The sequence below is a fragment of the Fusarium proliferatum genome, assembly GCF_900067095.1.
Source record: "Fusarium proliferatum ET1 genome assembly, contig: FPRO_scaffold008, whole genome shotgun sequence".
NCBI classification, from domain to species: domain Eukaryota; kingdom Fungi; phylum Ascomycota; class Sordariomycetes; order Hypocreales; family Nectriaceae; genus Fusarium; species Fusarium proliferatum.
The window spans coordinates 617,186-635,519 of record NW_022194797.1 but is presented as its reverse complement, the minus strand read 5'-3'; the positions used below and the strand labels follow the sequence as shown (position 1 = coordinate 635,519).

The following is an 18,334-nucleotide window of genomic DNA, read 5'->3' as shown; positions in this document are numbered from 1 at the left end:
AGGAAGGTGCCCTGGCGAGGTTAGTTCGTTGCTCATGACCTCCAGGGTAAATGACTCACTCCAACGACGGCGACTTTCTGAATGGCCATTTTGATGTTGTCAATCGAAGTGTGCTTTACGATAGGATTTGATGAGAGTCAAGTAGAATAATAATAATCATGAAGGCTTTATCTTGGGTGTTGACGTTCTTTAACCCCGCCATTGTAACATTTCACTGGCGATGCAACCATATTGAGCCATACACAGCGCATGATTTCTACAGCTATCTCCACTTCCTCATGATGCAATACTGGCGACAGATTCTCAACCATCGATTGTGAAATTGCGTGTCCGAGGATGAATCACAGCAAATTAGAGCACTCTCGTTGCAGATATCAAGGAGAACGAGCCTTCCCAACGCCTCTGTGAAGGCCTCACTAATGATGCCGTTGCTGGTTGAACTAAGCAAGCGTGTCCATTGTTTATTCAAACATCGAATAAGAAATAACGGGTTTTTGGCGTCTACTCAAGTTTTGTCGCCTGAAAACCAACTTCTTCATTCTAGTAACAGATTGCGTGGGTTGCTGCTCGGCAACTGCTGACGTCAAGAAACTATCCATTATAGTCTTTTGGGATCCCGACAGAGGTTTCCCTTGAGTATTGCGGAGCTTCAACGCCTTAGATAAGGTTATACGGCACCCTGAGACACTACTGAGCAGTGCCGTATAGACGAGCATCGACGGTTTCGTAGCGGAATGACGAATCGCTCGGCTATATACTCGCATACCTGGCACCGTAAGATTCAGCTGAACGACTGGATGCAGCATTAGCTTCAAAATGAACCTTTCAAACTGACACAATTGTATGAGCCAAGGTGTCACTTGGAATTCAACGGAAAGAACCGCTATATGTCTAGAGCCCTTGGCGGAACTTCCAGAACCACGGAAAGGGAGAGTATCCCGATAGTACCGACCCTAGCCACTTCCACTACCGACATCTCAAAATAGATGTCTCAGAATTACGATCCAATCCAGGCTCCCAAATCCTTCAGGCAGAATCAGACCATAAACACTGCCATGAAAAGTGGGAAATCCGCGTAAGAACCATAGCAACTAAACACCATCTCGAACAAACTTTTGAACCAAGTAAAACTGTCAATCAATCTGACAGCACTCCCGTAGATCTTGGAAGCAACCGCATTGAAGAAAAAAGGCTCCAGTGGCTGGGCCGTTGTGCCGGGTAACCGGACGCCACTGTGGCTATCACCGTGGAAAAATCCGGGGAACAGACACAATGACGTTGGCAGAAGTGCCGGTAACCTTGATTCGTAGGCCAGGAGATAATTTTGACACGTAAACGTGCAGCAGCCACATTGTGAATTCATTATTTCCTTGATTTTTGTGCCCAAGCGTCGATCAATGAAAAAAAGAGTAGGCAATGCGTAGCGGCGTAGTCACGCGAGCAAAAGTCCTTCACTGGACAGCCACAGAAAATTGGTTGAAGGATTACGTCCTGAATTGGAATGTCAGATGCTGAGCCAGTTTCTGACCACCTCGGCTAGGGCGGCTCAATTCCCTTCTCGTATGGCTAATCTGCATCCTTGCTTATGTATTTCCTTGTGAAAAAAGCAGCGAGTAAAAACAACATAGACCTGTTGGTACCTGATTCCTCTTTACCCAAAAAATAATCAGATCATTGCAGAGCTTTTACCTGTGGCGCGCGTCGTCGTGCTGATGAATATTTAAGCTTTTACTGGTCACTCTGGCTACTCAGCGGAAAACTTCAGGCAGAGGCGTCGCTGGCTGGCCGCTGTAACAGTCAGCAAATGGAGAATTTTAGTGGGAAGATTCTCATGGAGTCCGCGGGTCAAACTTAATGGCCTTGGAGGCGTCAGTGTCAACCCTGCAGCAAATCCATTCCTCAAGGGCAAAGTGAAACCTCATTTCAAGAAGCAGCTCTTCTTACGAGCCCACCAAAACACAAGAGACACGCGACAGCGAGTCAAAGCTGAAAGAGATCCCCTTTCCCCTCCCTCCTTATGGAGTCAACAAGGCCATTGTCCAGGCCAAAACAACTTCTCCACGCTCGCCAAGAGATCGATCGACCACTATACTCAGGGGTAAGCCAAGAAAAAAACCAAGGCGCCTTGCGCACTAAAGCAGTCATCGTGTAATATTCTGCAGAAAAAGCGCCAGAGTTTCCGCCTGGAGAAGGAATAATGGCGCAGCCTAGCGTGAAATTAAACTGTTCCATGATTGAATGGTTCGACCCCATTAACATTGGTCAAGGGGGGAGCTAAAAATGGGAAGAGTCGGCTAAGCGGCTTTTTTACTGCTGGTCAGCCTGGGAATAAAGGGGGGGGACTTTTTTTGCCCGACGACACCGGGCCATGCAAGGTTTCTTTTTTTCTGGGGAAAGAAGCTGAGAGAATCGCATGTACCGGTGTTGCAACCAATTTCATGTCCTCATGCAGAGAAATGCATTGTTTTCTGCATGTGCTGATTTGTTGTTGATCAACATGCCGTCAGCAAGGAGACTTGTTGGGCCGCACACTATCGACGCCTCGTTCAAGCCATCGCGGCCCCTCATCATCAAACGAGCTCATCACTTCAAATTGAGAAAAGCTTTGCAAAAAGCAAGCGCTCAGACAGAATAGCCCATTCCTTGCATTGTCGCGTGACCTTCTTACTCGCTGAAGCGTAACTCCCCTACAGCACCGGCTCGATTCTGTTAAGCTTGGCGACAAATCTGTGCCGTGCTGTTTAATTTTACTCTGCGTCCCCCCTTGGGTTGACCAATTAGATGCAGGGAAGCGTCCGGTTAGTCGGAGCCGTTTAGTCAGATTGAATTGGCAGATGAGAAAATACGAGCCTTGAAACCGCCACTGGCCAACGAGTTCCTAGTGACACCCGTCTAGCCCTACATGGATCCCAAACCAATGCAGAAGTGACCGACGCCAGGGGTTGGGAGTAAATTGTCCGTATTCAGCTAATGAACAAGTCATGGTTATTCCATGTTACGTAGCAGATTCAATCTGGGCTGAGCCTGATGCGCTGTGGCACACACAACACGCGAGCAGTTGCTGTTTCTTACTGTTAATTCCCCGTTTAGCTTGGTGTTTTAGTGACCTTTTTATTTTAGTTAGGGGGGGGGGGCCAAGGTAAGATTTTACGACCGTGATCCTTTTTTAACAACCTCGGATCCTTTTCTGCTCTGCTCTTGAGGCTCCCTTTTTTCTCCTCTCTTGTCCTCTTTCTCGAACCTCTTCTCATGGAATATTCATCTATTTTTTAATTTTTCGTTCGTTCTCTTATCTCAACTGGAGAGCAACCCATCATGTTTGCGACACTCGTTCCCTTTTGTTTTTCGACGATATTTGTTTCATTGACGTTTACTAAACTGGTCCACCTTTCCATCCACGCCAAGACAATCTCTCCCGGCGCTTTCGTCCTTTTTCTGCCCTCGCTTTTACTTCCTGATGTTTTAGTCATTTGCCTGTCGCGCCTGGCGCTGCGGCAGCAAAAGGGCCTTTTCTCTGTTGGAGCTTGTGTTTTGGGTTGCATCTTCTCGTATGTCATCTCGTCAGCTTCAATCGACCGCTGCTAATAACTGCAGATTTATTCTTCTCGGCGCATCGGCTTCACAACTGGGCTTCTTTTATTCGACGGGCAATGAGGTTAAATGGTCTGAGGCGTTGAGCTACGCCGGCGATAAAGATGGAATGAAGATTCTTCTTAGTGGGCTCAACTCTGTCCTTGCGGCGGGAGCTCTCATCGTCGTCGTGGCTTGGGTTGCGAAGTGGTTTCTCTACAGGGCTGTCGGTTCATTAATTGCAACGGTTGGAATGCCTGTTGTACATGGTACATCACTCTCTCAATCATCGTCAATCAATACTAACAATAACTCAGCTTGGCAGTGGTTCCGACACAGAAACGGTCGATCTCCTCAGTCACTAGCTTATGACTCCGACAGCGAACTTGACGAAGACCTCGAGGGCGCCAAAGAAGGCGCACGACTCATCCCCGATACTCGCGAAGAATCTCGAACGAGACCTCGAACATGGATCATTCTGGCCGTTATCTCCGTCTTCCTATTCCTCACAACGACTCTCCGACCTGCCGCTCCATACACCATGATGTCTATGACTCTCCCTGCCGCTATGCTCGAAATGTTCAAGTCTCCGGCCAAGCTGTGTAATAATGTCGAAGGTGCATGGCCTCTGCCTGATCTCATCACTCCTGATAACTGGGAGGAGCCCAATGGACGCTTCCCCGGTTGGACACCAGGCAACGACGGCAACGCTGCACGAAAGTACAGAGACACCGTCCCTGAATGGTTACCCAGCGACATCCCCGCCGGTTTCTCCAAGTGGCTCACAAAGCCCAACAAGACCACGGATGACGAGCCTGCAGCAAGCCCTAGCAACGCCTGCGAAGTTCCTAAAGCCGACGGTACTTTCTACAACCCCGTCCTTGACCCCCTCAAGATCTCCAACCTCGACACCGACATCATTGACGTTATCCGCGACACTCTCAAGGGCGGCGACGTCAAGATCAAGCACGTGGCACTGATCATGATGGAGAGCTACCGCGAAGAACTCTTCCCTCTGCAGCAGGGCTCGGACTATCACAAGCTCATGGTTAAGTCGCACAAGGGCGAAGACATCGACGAGATCAATGAGAAGCTCTCCCGCATGAGCCCCGTCGCCGAGAGACTTACCGGCAAGTCCGGAAACTGGAAGAGAAAGGATGGCTCGGATTTCGAACACGTGGCTATCCCGCAGTGGAACGATACAGCGCAGGAGGGGTACGGAGGCATCAACGTTGTCGGCGGTTTCACAACATCTTCGTTGTCGTTCAAGAGCATGGCTGCTATCCACTGTGGCGCTTGGTCCATGCCTGTCGATGGCTTTGAGGAGTCGGAGACAGATGCGTACCAGGCTTGTATTCCTCAGGTGTTCAATCTCTTCAACAAACTCAAGGATGAAAAGAAGTCCAAGAAATCTAAAGATTTCTTGGAACAGCAGTGGTACCCCGCTTTCTTCCAGTCTATCACCGATGGTTATGATCGCCAGGACAAGTTCGACGACAAGATCGGTTTTGAGCATATCGTTACACGAAGTCGTCTTGAAGATGACCGCAAGAAGGGCGAGGAACTCGAGGAGATTAACTATTTCGGTTTCCCTGAGACGACTCTCAAGGGCCACATTGAAGATTACCTGAAGGAGGTCAAGGAGAAGGGCAAGCGTATGTTCTTCTCTCACTTCACCAGCACGACACATCATCCCTGGGGCGTACCGAAGTCATTCGAGAAGACCGACTTTCTCAACACCGAGGGCAAGATGGGCTGGCACTCGGAGTTCAACGACTATCTCAACGCCATGCGATTCACCGACGCTTGGCTAGGCGAGTTGCTCCAGACGTTCGATAACCACGGTCTTACGAACGAGACGTTGGTCGTGTTTGTTGGCGATCATGGACAGGCTTTCAAGGAGGATCAAAAGTCCAAGACTGGAACCTACGAGAACGGCCACGTTAGCAACTTCCGAGTCCCCATCACATTCCGTCATCCTCACATCCCCCGCGTTCAATACAACGCCAACGCAACATCCCTCTCCATCCTCCCCACCATCCTCGACCTTCTCATCAACACAGGCTCCCTCAACGAAAAAGACCAGAACGCCGCTGAGGACCTCATCCACGACTACGAGGGCCAATCCCTCATCCGCCCTTATAAAACCACCCACAACGGCCGCCGCGCCTGGAACTTTGGCATCATCAATGGAGGAGCGAGCATGTTGTCAATGACATCTGCAGATGCACCATGGCGAATTGTCATCCCGCTTGATGACTCCACACAATATAGATTTACGGATCTCAAGAACGATCCGTTAGAGAAGAAGCCGCTTGAGAAGTGGACTCTTGAGCAGTTGACATATGCTGTTCGAAGTAAATTTGGGGACGAGGCTTCGCAGTGGGCTGCTGAGGCTGATGCTGTGTCCAAGTGGTGGGGACCTGAGAGGAAGAGATTATGGGGATATAATCCTTCGCACAAGGAAGATTGATGATAGTATTTAATGTAATGCGAATGTTTAATGGTTTCAATTATGAGTCTGTGATGTCTGTTGCGCTTGCAATGTGAACGGGACTTTTAAGCGATGAGATGACAGTCCCAATTTTGTCATCTCATATGTGACGTGATTGACAGACATGAATTGCTTCATGATGCAAATTGAAGATTAGAAAGACCTGTCTTAGTACAGGCTTGAGAATCATCACCCTTGGATTGCAATAAGAGTATGAAGTTGTCATTCTGGTATTTCCATTCCACGTCCATGTTAATGCTTCATCTATACAACAAAAGAAAATGCGCCGTTCGATCTATAACCTGACCTGATATCTCACTCTAAAACAACCCAATGCAATTTTGATACAAATTAATGATCGTTCAATGATCTTCATCCCATTTAATGTCCAGAAGCTTGCTTCTTGGCTGCAAGTCTTCGCTCCTCAGCAGCGACCATATCTGTAAAATGTTAGCAAAGCTCAAGATCAGTCGTAGTAAGCAACTTACCCTTCCAGAGGTCTTGACCCTCATACTCCTCCTTGTGGACCTTCTTCTCAATGATCTTTGTAGGATCATTGGGGTCCACGTACCGAACGGTCTGCCATCTGCTATCACCGTTCTTGAGATCGTTGACCTCAAAAATTGCAGACACCAACAACACAGCCAACGTCAAGCCCTGCGCATACACACGAGCCTGCACAACCTTGTTCGCAGTATTCATAGGCTGTCGACTGACAATTGCAAACGCAATACCCATTGACGCCAACCACGAGGCGAAAACAATTTGATATCGGTTTTCCTTGGCATATGACTTGAAGCGCTCATATGCTGACTCATTTTCTCGAATGAGCTGTGCTGTGCGCGCTGCTTGATCTTGGTAGTTGCGCTTAGGATCTTGAGCGATCTGATATGCGATACTCCATCGCTCTGCATTGACGATGGCACCGAATGTACCCGTTGATGTGACGAGGAAAGCTCTGAAAGGGAGGGTAAGGCCTCGGAAGGTTGGGTAGCGCTTTGATGCGTAGTATACACCTCCAAGACCGAGACCCAAGAAGAGTGTTCCGCCGATGAGGCCGCCCTTGACGACTTCAGCGTAGTGGGCCTCTTCTTCTTGCTTGGTGAGAATCTTCATGATTGGTGATGGCGATAACGATAAGAGATAAGAGATATGGATAAGGGATAAGATAAGCTTGAATGGGTAGGTAATGTAATGTGTGTATGATGTATGGATGATATGTCCCACTACAGACTCCTGGCAAGCATGTTTATATAAAGGTGTCAAGTCTGCAAATTTTACCGGGCAAAGCCGCTACGAAACGGATTCCTCATGTCATGTTGTCGCATGATTATTCAAAGTCGGGATGCTTACGCCGCAACGAATCCCTTGGTCATGATGCCGCACTCGCCGCAGCCTCCGCTCACGGTTCCGCCCGAGTGCCGCAAGTGGACGATTTGCGGCGCCGCATGGCCGCAGTTGATGACAGAGGCTGAAGAGATTTTTAGATCAGTGGTTCAGGGCAGACTTTTGGTGATGGGCGAGATCATCGGGTACTGTGGTGGTGATCAACGGCAATGCCGGTGAGACACTAAATGAATAGCATTGGTATGATGCATGTATGTTTCTCGGGAAGTGACATAGACAAGAGTTCACATCGTCAGCACCGCCGCCACCTGAAGCCAAAAAAGGTCAAGATGGATGGTTGATTAAGAAAGAGGGAAGGGCTGAGGGCCCCCATGGGTGTTATATAACTAATTCTACAGCATTAGCGCGCTGAGGACACCTTTCTCAAACCGCGTTGTCGGTAGTCATCAACGACGGGAACGAGGTCCCTGCAGCCAATGATTTGGGAGATTCGGACAACCCATCTCTAGTGAAGATCGATAGTATGCTCGATTCATCTCACAACAGGTCTTGGCATGAAACTGAACTCTTTCGAGTAAGACCTGTCAGTGAAATACCACCCTCAGCCTGTATGCCCCGTTTCCAGGTGAGGCTTCCGGATCTCCGCTGATTGGCCGCCTCAATACATCGCCACGCGTGCCAGATCCATTGTACCTAGCGATCTCTTTTGATGTGCCGAGAGATTACGGCATTTAGGATTCCCCATGTCACTGACGTACATGTCCGTAGTTCTCCATGCTGACGTCACAGTTTGCGGCATCCTGAGAAGACCTATGCCGCAGCCCTATAGGGCAGACCGGACAGCTTCTGAGCCATCGGTAAGCAGCCATGACACACCTTGTCATTCACAAATGGCGAAAAGAGCTGAACTACAGGCGCAGTCTATTGAGACAAATGAGCACTCCCGGTTTATTTGCGCTCTGGGCTTCTGAATAATACTCCTCCCAAACTGGAGTATCGTCGGATTTGTTATCACCAAAAGGATTAAAGCAATGCACGAAGTCATCAAGTGGAGTCAAGGAATGGCCAAATTCAACTATCATAGCTATAAGTGTGATGTCATAGTCACAGGTCCAATATGTACTGTCCCTCCGTTACTACAAGCCCGATGCCCAGCATCAGCGTCGTGTCTCAGCACAGTTCGATCAGGGATTGTCACTTAGGCTTCGGTGATATTAGATCGAGTGCTCCACTCATCACTAAGACCCACGACATTGTACGAAACATCCGCGAGCTCGTCCTTGTCGTCCAAAGCTGTGAGCCGCGACCCCTCCCCCGCTCGTTCGTCCACTTCAAGCAGAGAAAGAATCTAACGGGCATTTCGGAAACAGGTACCAAAGAGGGCTATCTGATCCCGCGGAAGCCATCTTTTTTAGGGCCTTAGGTCCGATGCTGATCATTCCAGACTGTATGTACAAAGTTGGATATCGATTTTGAGCTACCTCGGCTGTCCTTTGATTGGTGATAGAATCGTACTGACAAACATTTGCATGAATCGAGAGCTGATGGCCACGGGAGACCAATCATAGCGGGGTAGCAGCTCTCTGTTTATGTCCTATTTAGGGCTGCTGTGGCTTCACAATTAGAGGATTATGATGGACACTGTGCCGATGGTCCGTTGAACTGCGATTGAGGGGTAGTTGACTTCAACGCCCGCCCCTGACAATGGTATCGGAGATTCGGCGAGATGCGCTGCTGCAGTCAGGTGGACACGCCGCTGACTCCAATGAGAAGCGCAGTGTGATTAGTATGAAAGGATGCTGAGGCGCGGAAGACTATGCTTTTCGTAGATCGATAATCGTATTCCGGCTTTCACTGAGGCTGGCTGAGGCTCCCAAACTGCTCTAGAAGGTTTCAGACTACGAATTCGTGCCAGAACGGGAACGGTCCGAGCGGTACAAGACCCCAACGGCTGAAACCTGGGGAACCAATGTCCGAGCTTCATTCCTCATTGATAAGCTTTGCACTAGTGGCCGCTCTACCGATGCCGGGTTCGCGGGGTGACGGGTTATAAACTATTGACAATCTATGGCAAATAGTTGGGTGATAAAGATGCAGGTCTATCGTGGCTGGAACATGAGGTAATTTATCGGGGCATTTGAGGCTGGCTGAAATGGTGCATCTGGGCTCTGTCGCGCACCTCGAAGCTGAACCAACCAAGGTGCTGCGTATCCCGAAAAATATCGCTACGAGCTACAAGAGAGAGCTTCAGTCAGCCTCCTAAAAGACGTAGCTCGGAGAACCCTTGCGAGCGATAAGCTTTGGCGGTGGAAAGTGGCGTGCTGAGCAGCTAGCGACGAGCGTCGAGACCCTACAGGTGTCGGAAGCTGAAGAGAACAACAGGTCTACGCGAACTAGACTACGTTGGTATTTTTCAGCTGCAGTATTATATTGCTAAACATCAATTATTGGATAGACCTTTGTGGCGTTTATCCTTTTGTGGACAGCCTTTTAGGTGTTCGGTAGCAAAAGGAGCGTATGATCTGATCTAGACTGGCCAGCCGGTTACGGATCTGGATTGCCATTGACAACCGTTAGTATAATGACTGAATTGCCTGTTCTAGGTATGGGTTACACGAGACTAGCCTAGTTAAGTTCACAGCTCAAACAATTTGGCTTGTTGACTCTCATTATCACAAGATTGCCTCAGCGGCGGTCTAGACTTGGGCCCAATTTGTTTCCCGAATCTATCTCCTCAATAGATACTTGGTGACAATCCACTCTTTGGTAAGTCAACACGACGAGAACAAAAAAGAATGAATTCAACAACTCCGATGCATCACTACCTCTAACCTTCCCCGCCAATGTCCCCCTCACCAAGCTCTTACCAATCCGAGACCTTGTTACTGATAACCTTGCCCAGCCACTTCTTATGGCCATAGCTGTACTGATGCATAGTGATCTTAGGTCGTCCATTCTCGCCTTTTCCAGAGGCGAAAACCTTGATATCCGTCTTGTCAGGCCAGGCGTGAACGGATGCTGTTAGTGAGGCATCCTTATCAACATACGGCCTATCCTCCTCCTTGTATCCAAGAAGACCATGCTCCCATCCAGTGCTAGCGCTGAAAGAGACCTCTTGGATATAACCCTTGTTCTCACATTGTCCCTTTTCAGGAGCAATGCAGTAGATGCGGATCTATAGAGTCAGAATGCTCCATAAAAGCTGGTGATGAGACTCACTTCTTGGCCATTTCCTCCCTGCCAAGCTGCTGCGGCGATTTGTCTGCTGCCGCACTTGACCTTTAGGTCTCCGTCCGTGAGCTCGACAAGTTTAGGGTCATAATCGTCGGTTCCCGCTCCAGGAGAAACAAGGTAGCAGAGCTGGTGGTTCGAGTTGACAAAGAACACATAGGTCTTGCCCTTCACATCTACCGCAGCGATGTCCCTAGGGAGCTCTTTGAATGCCTCTGTGGATGCCATGACTGGTAGAAACTTTGTAATGCAAATTTCGCTCGTTCGTAACTCTGGTGATGGCTGTAGGCTAAAAGTGATGGAATGAGAACAATCATTCAAGTTTATGGGACGAGGAGAACGCCTGCTTTTATAGATTCTGACCCTCAGTGATATCTGCTTTGGTAAGTCCTCCAATACCCCTCGTGCGTGCATAAACATCCTCGCATTGGCTATTCACTGTGGCTATGGCTATGAATAGAGGCAGCTCGTCTCAGAACGACGTGACCACGATCCAAAACCAAAGCAATCAGACGACAGTATGCCCTATTTCGGGCTCTGCGTTGGATCTGATACTTTGGAGGCTGGCTAACCTGATCAGCGAAACTCGCGCTCGGATCTTTGAATGCATGTGTATTCAGCCCGACACTAATCTAGTCACATAGAGGTACTTCAGGAACTACTGCATGTTGTTGTTTTGTGAATCTATTTCTATGGCTGCGTTGCATGGCGTCCGATAGCGTCTCTCATGATGCATGGAGACTTGCGGCATGCCATAAAGAAGGCCTCGAACGCACCAGTCAACACAAGACATGAGAGAGACTCACGACGAGTTCGCCTAACATGTCCCAATTCATTGATTCTGCCCAGTGATGTAATCGTGATCTAACTCTCACACAAATTATGCCGCTCCGAGGCGCCGTGTCGCTGCGCACTAGACCATCCAGCTAGAGCTACTATGCGCAGCACATTGTGCGCCAATAGTTTGTGTACAGCAGCTTTTGAGGTGTAGCTGGTTTCCGAAAATGAATATTCAGCTCTGAAATTGGATGAGGGGAAACGCCAATCGTGCCCGTTTGAGACCCATTTTGAGCCGTTGTCCGCTGTGGCTTGGTCCTAATCAGTCTAGACTGTAGATAGCCGGGTTGCTACGCGTCATGCCAGCCAGCCTCAGTTGAGACTAGCTAGCCACTTTAGCAATGCTACTCTCTTCAGAAGTACATTTCGGGGTAGATGGGCTGACTTCTTGAAGTGGGCTGGACCTGAAGATGCACTATCACCTGCACTCAATCGCTAGTATCACAGCTATCACCTCACATAGTTTGATAATTGCTTTAGCGCTGAAGTACACAAGCCCTACGATACTCTGCATCGGACGCCCCCAAGGTCCATGGAAGAGACACTACTTCGTAGATAGCTGAGACTTAGCCGAAACCCAATTCATCCGAGGGCAGCTGCAGGCTAGGAAGGGTCCATTGCTAGATCCAGACCCTGGATAGGTGGCTTGGACCCTGGGTAAGCTCTGTAGCTCAGTAGAGCTATCGAACTGCATTTTTTCTTTTCGAAGCTGAGGTCTTTCTGATAATCCTCCTGTCCCCTCATTCTTTTTAAACCAGCCAAGTGAATCTACAGTCGCAACATTTCTCCCCATCTCCATTCTCCATCTCATCACTTCGCACTCTCACCAAGCTCTTCGCAATGTTTTCTCAATCTCTGCCCCGTGCTGCCATTATGGCTACTCTTTGTCTCGTCGGCCTCGCGTCTGCTGTGAGAGGTAAGTTATCCCTAGACGTGACTCCAGTCCACAATCATACAAGGGCCATCAGTAACAAAGCATAGAGTCTGGCGATGCCAATGCTGCTATCATCTCAGAGTCGAGCTCGACCACTTCCGCAAGGGCGCGCGATACCAATGTCATCCGGCCGGACGAAAAGGTGATGGTGCCTTGCGCTGGCCACATCACTCAGTGTGGTGTTGAAGACAAGGCCAAGATTATCTATGTACCAAGATCCACTAAAACCATCACGAATGAGATTGTCTCAACCTCGGTCGTGGTAAGTTTCAGTGGCAAAGTCCTTGTGATCGAGATAGACATGCTGATGCAGAGATCAGACGCTTCCAACGTCAACCAGGGTTATTGAGAAAGTTACAATTGAAACCGTCACCAGCGCAACCAAGGGTCAGTACATACCAGCCCCAATCCTACTGTGCAGGGATAAAAGACTGATCTTTAATGATATCTAGGCCACTGTCGTGAGACCCACTATCTTCCTGGTGAACCTGTTGAGGTCACGGTCGATCTCCTAATTGTCACTACCGAGGAAATCCAACCCACCACAGACACTGTCAAGTGGATTACCAGCAAGGTTACCGAGAGTGCCATCGAGCAATGTTTCCTTCAGAGTTATACTATCCTCGGACGGGGTCCGAGAATTGATGGGGATACTACATGGCCAGCTGAGGCCGCATCTACCCGCTCAAACGACGGTATCAGCCCGGCCGCATCTACACCTGCAGCATCGGATGAAAGCCGCCCTGCCGATGATCCTGCCCAGAGGCCTTTGGACACCGAAGATGAGCGACCCGTAATTGTCGCGGCAGATGGAGATATGTCGGAGTAAAGTTCCAGCCAAGGTATGACTTAATCATAAGTCAGTACACCGTGCTTGAGAAGGTTTGATAAGCAGTCAGGGCTTGATGTTGAGCTATTAGTGTTGGATATTCTGTGTATATGTAGTATGATCATCTTGAAAGAAGAGTTGAGTGCTATGACATCTGCTTCTGATCACCTTTCCTCCATAATGCAGTTCGTTCCTCATTAGAACTGCTTTCTAGCATCATAAATGTATGGAAAGTTACTTGTGATATAATGTCTAAAGTGTTAGCTAGATGAGCTGTTTGCAGTTAAGACTTGTGGCTGAGATCTTAAATCAGCAAAGAGAACTTGGCCCAGGATATTACAACTTTCAAGCATAGAACATCGAGTTATATTCTTGATGTCATAGCTAAAAAGTTTGTGATGATGATCGCGATCATGATACAGCTTGTGACTAGCTCGGTGCTTCTATAAAGGCCCGAATTAGAGCTATACCGATGGTATGTAATCACACCCTTTCGGCTTGTTCTTCTAACGCAACCGGGCCTCATATTCCTCTTCACCTCCTTCCTCGTGTTGGTAAGGTTGTTCTTGTGTTAGGTAGATGGGACCTGGCGAACTATTTCTGGTAGGATACGATCTTGTGACAAGCGAGAGAGGAAGGTGATCCATATAGCCTGATTACCTGTCCACGAGGATAGTAGGTAATGTACACCAAAACATCACTCATTTTCTACCTATGTCACGACACCTTTCCTAGGCATCACCGGGTGTGTCATAGTAGGGCCGACTCAGGTATATTGGAGCCGAAGACCTTTCTTGATGACTGCCTCGATTTATCGTTGTAACCTACAAGTTAAACCGTAAACTGATCTCAACTCTCGAATGTTTCACATGGAATGAAACAAGCGAAGGTATATGAATGTCTGTCTACTAACCGCGATTGTTTTAATCATGAATGTTTAAGATATGTAAGAGTTTTGAGATGTAGGAAAATAGAGAGATCGAAAGGTTGTGTTGTAAGAAAATGGAACGGACGTTTCGGGAGTCCGTCCGGGAAATTAGGCCACCTGCCATCTCAACTGCTTTCGTGCATCTGCATAGACCCCTGAAATTTCCGTTTCTCCCATTTGACAAATTACTGGTAGTGACAAGTAATCTATTAGTCGGCAGTTACAACAAAGTAGTATATTCCCCCGCTATACGCTCCGGCCTCCATGGTTGGCTATCTGTTTGCGGGGACCCCACACACGAGCCGGGCTGCATCCCCAGGTTCTTATCGGATTAAAGATGGAGAAAGTGCAAAGGAATCAAACTAATGTTGGCAGAGGGTAGTAATGCCGAGCAAGCAGTCTGACTATGCTAGCATTGGTGAGCTCATGACATCCTAGTTGAGCGGTGGTGTCCCTTAAATCTAACTTTAAACTTCATCCTCCGGCAACTTCATCCGAATAGTCACAGCTACTAGATAGTCAACGATAACGATGTTGTACTCGGTTGCGTTTCTCATTCCTTCCAATTTTGTGTGTCAAGTAAACTACTCATAGCCCTATCGAGAGAGGACATAGGTTACATTCGGCTGTTTCCTATGGCACGGGCATGTCTTGGACTCAGGACATATTCACCACCTAGGTCTATTGAGGAATGCCATACCCTTGCAATAGGGCCGATAATAGAGTATCCAGAGTTAGGAATGGTGTCTCGTCGCGGAATCAAAGCTTCCGTAACTGACTCGGGTGAGGGCCTTGAGGCAGAGGGAATTGTCCACTAAACACTTATATAAACTGCTACCTGTGACGAGAATGGAGAAAGAAAATAGACATTCTCAAAAGACTCTCCTTTCTAGAACAGACTTCCAAACGAGATGAAACTTTTATTGCCTCTTCTACTGCTAACATCCCAGTCGCTAGCTGGGACAATCAAGTTAGCCCATCGTGCTTCACTTGGTCCTATTGGCACCAGTAACCCCAACATTTTGGCAGGAGGCACTGTTCAAACCGATGCTCCCCCTCTAAGCTCTTTCTTTAAGGATCTCAAAGGGCCGGTAAGTCTATCCATCTATGCCTGTCGACTCACACTCGTGGACTGATCTCAAGCAAGTATCCAACCAACGGATGGTGGGCTCCATACGCTGCAAGTCCTGGAAAGGGCACCGCTGCAGGCCCTTTTCCTTATGAATCGTCATTAGATGGGCACGGTGTTTGCTTTGGTATCGGCCAAGACCGCAACTTCGATGGGACTTCTATCAAGGTGCCGACTCAGCTAGACTGGCGGGCTTCATTCAGTGAACATAGTGGGGGATTTGATGGTCACAAAGCAACTGCTTTCGACACTCAAACGGTCACAGTACAGTATTTCCAGGGCGACTCGTCCATGGCCGCACATCTGGTACCGGGTTCGCCCTACGTGACCTTCGAATACAAGTCTGCAACGCCACTGTTGACGACACTGAACGGGGGCATCAAGTCGTTCAACGGAAAGGCTATGAGTGGTAGCAATACGGGTACGTGATTCAAGTGCAAGAAAACAATACGAAAATATGCTGACCCAGATGAACAAATTTTCAGTGAGCGATCAAGGCACCAAGTTTACCGTCGTCGATACAAAGGGCACCACATACCTAATCTATTCGGACTCATCCATCAAGCTTACCGCCAAAGCCGAGAATGATAACAAAGGAACCCTTGCTGCAGATGGCAAGTTTACCGGTATTCTACGATTGGTGATGCTCAGGGATCCCAGTCATGAGACACTCCTGGATGCCCATTCAACGGTATACCCTATCTCCGTGTCTCAAGACTATTCCATCAGTGGCGATTCAGGAACCGTGACATTTAAGTGGGAGACAAAAGGTACTGGTGACTTGCTAATGCTCACCTGGCCGCATCACCGCGAAGTGCTACAGAGCCCCAATTCCCCCGAGCCATCTGCTCTGAGTTATTTGACCCTCAAGGTAAACTGCCCTTATTCCTACGTAACTTTTCATGATGGCTAAACATCTCAGGGTTGGATGTACCCAACGCTCGGTAACACTTGGAGATTGACGTACAAGTTGACTTCGATAACCTGGAACGCCCCGCGCGACGTGGATCCCTCCTGCAAGTCATCAGTTGTGAACGGTCTCAAATACGAAGTCAGCCAACTCGACGCTTCGAAAGCGCCTGCGGCAAACGACTTTTACTACTGGGGCGGCACTCTCGCAGCTAAATCCCGCCTCGCACTGATCGCGTATGTTCCCCATCGATGGTGTCTTTATTGAATCCAGACTGACTTATATGCAGTGACCATGTTGGAAGCAAGGATCTTATCGACCCCGTTATCAAGTACCTCAAAGCCTCTTTCGATGGCTGGTTCAGCGCCGCCAACAAGGCTCTGCCTGCTTATGAAACCACTTGGGGCGGTGTTATCAGCAAAGAAGGCGCCACGAATGTCTGGGTCGACTTTGGTAACGGCTACTTCAACGATCATCACTTTCACTACGGTTACTTCCTTCATATCGCTGCAGTAATCGCCAAGTACGATCCAAGCTGGTTGGCTCAACACAGAGAATATGTGACATTTTTTGCCCGGTAAGTTCAGTTGGCTCCGCCGGGGATCTGGTGCTGACCAATACTCAACAGGGACATCATCAACCCTTCGTCGGCCGATCCCTTCTTCCCTATTACACGATGCTTAGATTGGTTCGCTGGTCATTCATGGGCCTCTGGTATTGCCAATGGAGCTGGAAGCCGTGATCAAGAATCTGTCGGTGAGGCCGTCAACGGTTACTACGGCGCCATGCTCTGGGCCACAGTAGCTCTTGATCAAGAACACGCCAACTTTGCTCGACTCCTGCTCGCCATAGAACAGCAAGCTGCTAGGAAATACTGGCACCTGTACCCGAGCGCTGGTAAAGATGATCCTACGAATCCTTATCCCGAGGTCAAGTTCAGGGATCTAATCACCGTCGGCAATGTGATGGATTGGCAGACGGGGGCGTGGCTGTTCTGGGGAGCTGAGAAGGTGCAGATTGCTGCGATTCAGATTCTCCCTGTCACGCCTGTTAATGAGGTAAGAGTGTCATTGACCTAGTCTGATGATTTGGCTTACATGCGATGGCAGGTTATGTATGACGCCGAATGGGTCAGCAATGTCTTCTCCTACACAATGCCAGAATTAACGAACGCCTCATACGCCGACTCCTGGTACGCATTTTGATCGTTTCTTTTGCCTCAGCAAGCTAAAAGATCAGGAAATCTGTCATTTATGCTGCCTATGCCAACGCCAAGCCGCAAGAAGCCGCTACATGGAGTGCCAAACTGAGCGACTGGGGTGCGTTCAGAATCCACTTACTGATTTCAATACAGTCGATTGACATATCTCCAATTACAGGATCCGGAAACACATACACGAACGAACTCTATTTCATCAGCACGCGCCCTAATTCGAACGGCCAGCCTATCTGCGCAACCCTCCCGGAGAACCCCTACGGAGACTACAAGATCCAAGCCACGTCAGGCAAATACATCGTATCTGCAGCCAACGGCGGTCAACTCTCTGCGTCAAGCGCCTCAGCCAATGATGCCGATACCTTTTCTAGTGCCTATGTTCCCAACGCTGGTACACTACAGCTGGCCAGGAACAAGCAATACGTGACGGCGGATCAGTCGGGCACCTTTGCACTCTCGGCAGCCCGCGCAGTTGCTAGTACCTGGGAGCGGTTCATCATCCGACAGAAGATAGGTGAAAGTGAGGGCGTCTATTCGATCAAAGCGGCTAGTAACGGGAAGTATGTGAGAGTTGGCGGTGATGGGACGCTGGTCAACGATGGTGCGGCTGAGAACGAAGCAACTGGGTTCCGCTTCATCAAGGCCTGAGATGGTGCTGGATGGTTTTATTGTGTGTTTTGGGCGACAAGGCATCAAGTCCTGGTCACCACCGGCCTACCCTCTTTATTTTCTATTTCCATCCTGTCTTTTCTTCTCAACAGAAAGTATTTGGTTTCATTCTTGACAAAGTGGAAAACACTGCATTCTCTGGCCTAACCTCCATGTACATTCTGCAGCTTGAATCTTCTCTCATGTGTTCACTCCTACACAATCTGTATTTAGCTACACTTCCCTTCGAACTTTAATCTA

General features: G+C 48.7%; 5 protein-coding genes across 5 annotated transcripts; 3 read left to right on the top strand and 2 right to left on the bottom strand.

Moving 5' to 3' along the window:
• Nucleotides 1-3,315: 3,315 nt before the first annotated feature.
• FPRO_13923 (uncharacterized protein) lies at nt 3,316-6,043 on the top strand (the record flags this gene model as incomplete). The annotated part of the gene is made up of 3 exons (XM_031218891.1): nt 3,316-3,548; nt 3,595-3,839; nt 3,888-6,043. 3 exons carry the CDS (start codon nt 3,316-3,318, stop codon nt 6,041-6,043), a joined length of 2,634 nt encoding a protein of 877 aa, XP_031084705.1.
• Nucleotides 6,044-6,445: 402 nt separating this feature from the next.
• FPRO_13922 (uncharacterized protein) lies at nt 6,446-7,180 on the bottom strand (the record flags this gene model as incomplete). Its single annotated transcript, XM_031218890.1, has 2 exons — nt 6,446-6,504; nt 6,553-7,180. 2 exons carry the CDS (start codon nt 7,178-7,180, stop codon nt 6,446-6,448), a joined length of 687 nt encoding a protein of 228 aa, XP_031084704.1.
• A 3,094-nt stretch (nt 7,181-10,274) lies between these two features.
• On the bottom strand, nt 10,275-10,870 carry FPRO_13921 (uncharacterized protein; the record flags this gene model as incomplete). The annotated part of the gene is made up of 2 exons (XM_031218889.1): nt 10,275-10,586; nt 10,631-10,870. 2 exons carry the CDS (start codon nt 10,868-10,870, stop codon nt 10,275-10,277), a joined length of 552 nt encoding a protein of 183 aa, XP_031084703.1.
• Nucleotides 10,871-12,319: 1,449 nt separating this feature from the next.
• On the top strand, nt 12,320-13,242 carry FPRO_13920 (uncharacterized protein; the record flags this gene model as incomplete). The annotated part of the gene is made up of 4 exons (XM_031218888.1): nt 12,320-12,395; nt 12,461-12,675; nt 12,734-12,800; nt 12,866-13,242. 4 exons carry the CDS (start codon nt 12,320-12,322, stop codon nt 13,240-13,242), a joined length of 735 nt encoding a protein of 244 aa, XP_031084702.1.
• A 1,839-nt stretch (nt 13,243-15,081) lies between these two features.
• On the top strand, nt 15,082-18,073 carry FPRO_13919 (uncharacterized protein; the record flags this gene model as incomplete). The annotated part of the gene is made up of 9 exons (XM_031218887.1): nt 15,082-15,261; nt 15,318-15,720; nt 15,785-16,170; nt 16,222-16,445; nt 16,499-16,786; nt 16,838-17,267; nt 17,319-17,401; nt 17,449-17,528; nt 17,589-18,073. 9 exons carry the CDS (start codon nt 15,082-15,084, stop codon nt 18,071-18,073), a joined length of 2,559 nt encoding a protein of 852 aa, XP_031084701.1.
• Nucleotides 18,074-18,334: the final 261 nt, after the last annotated feature.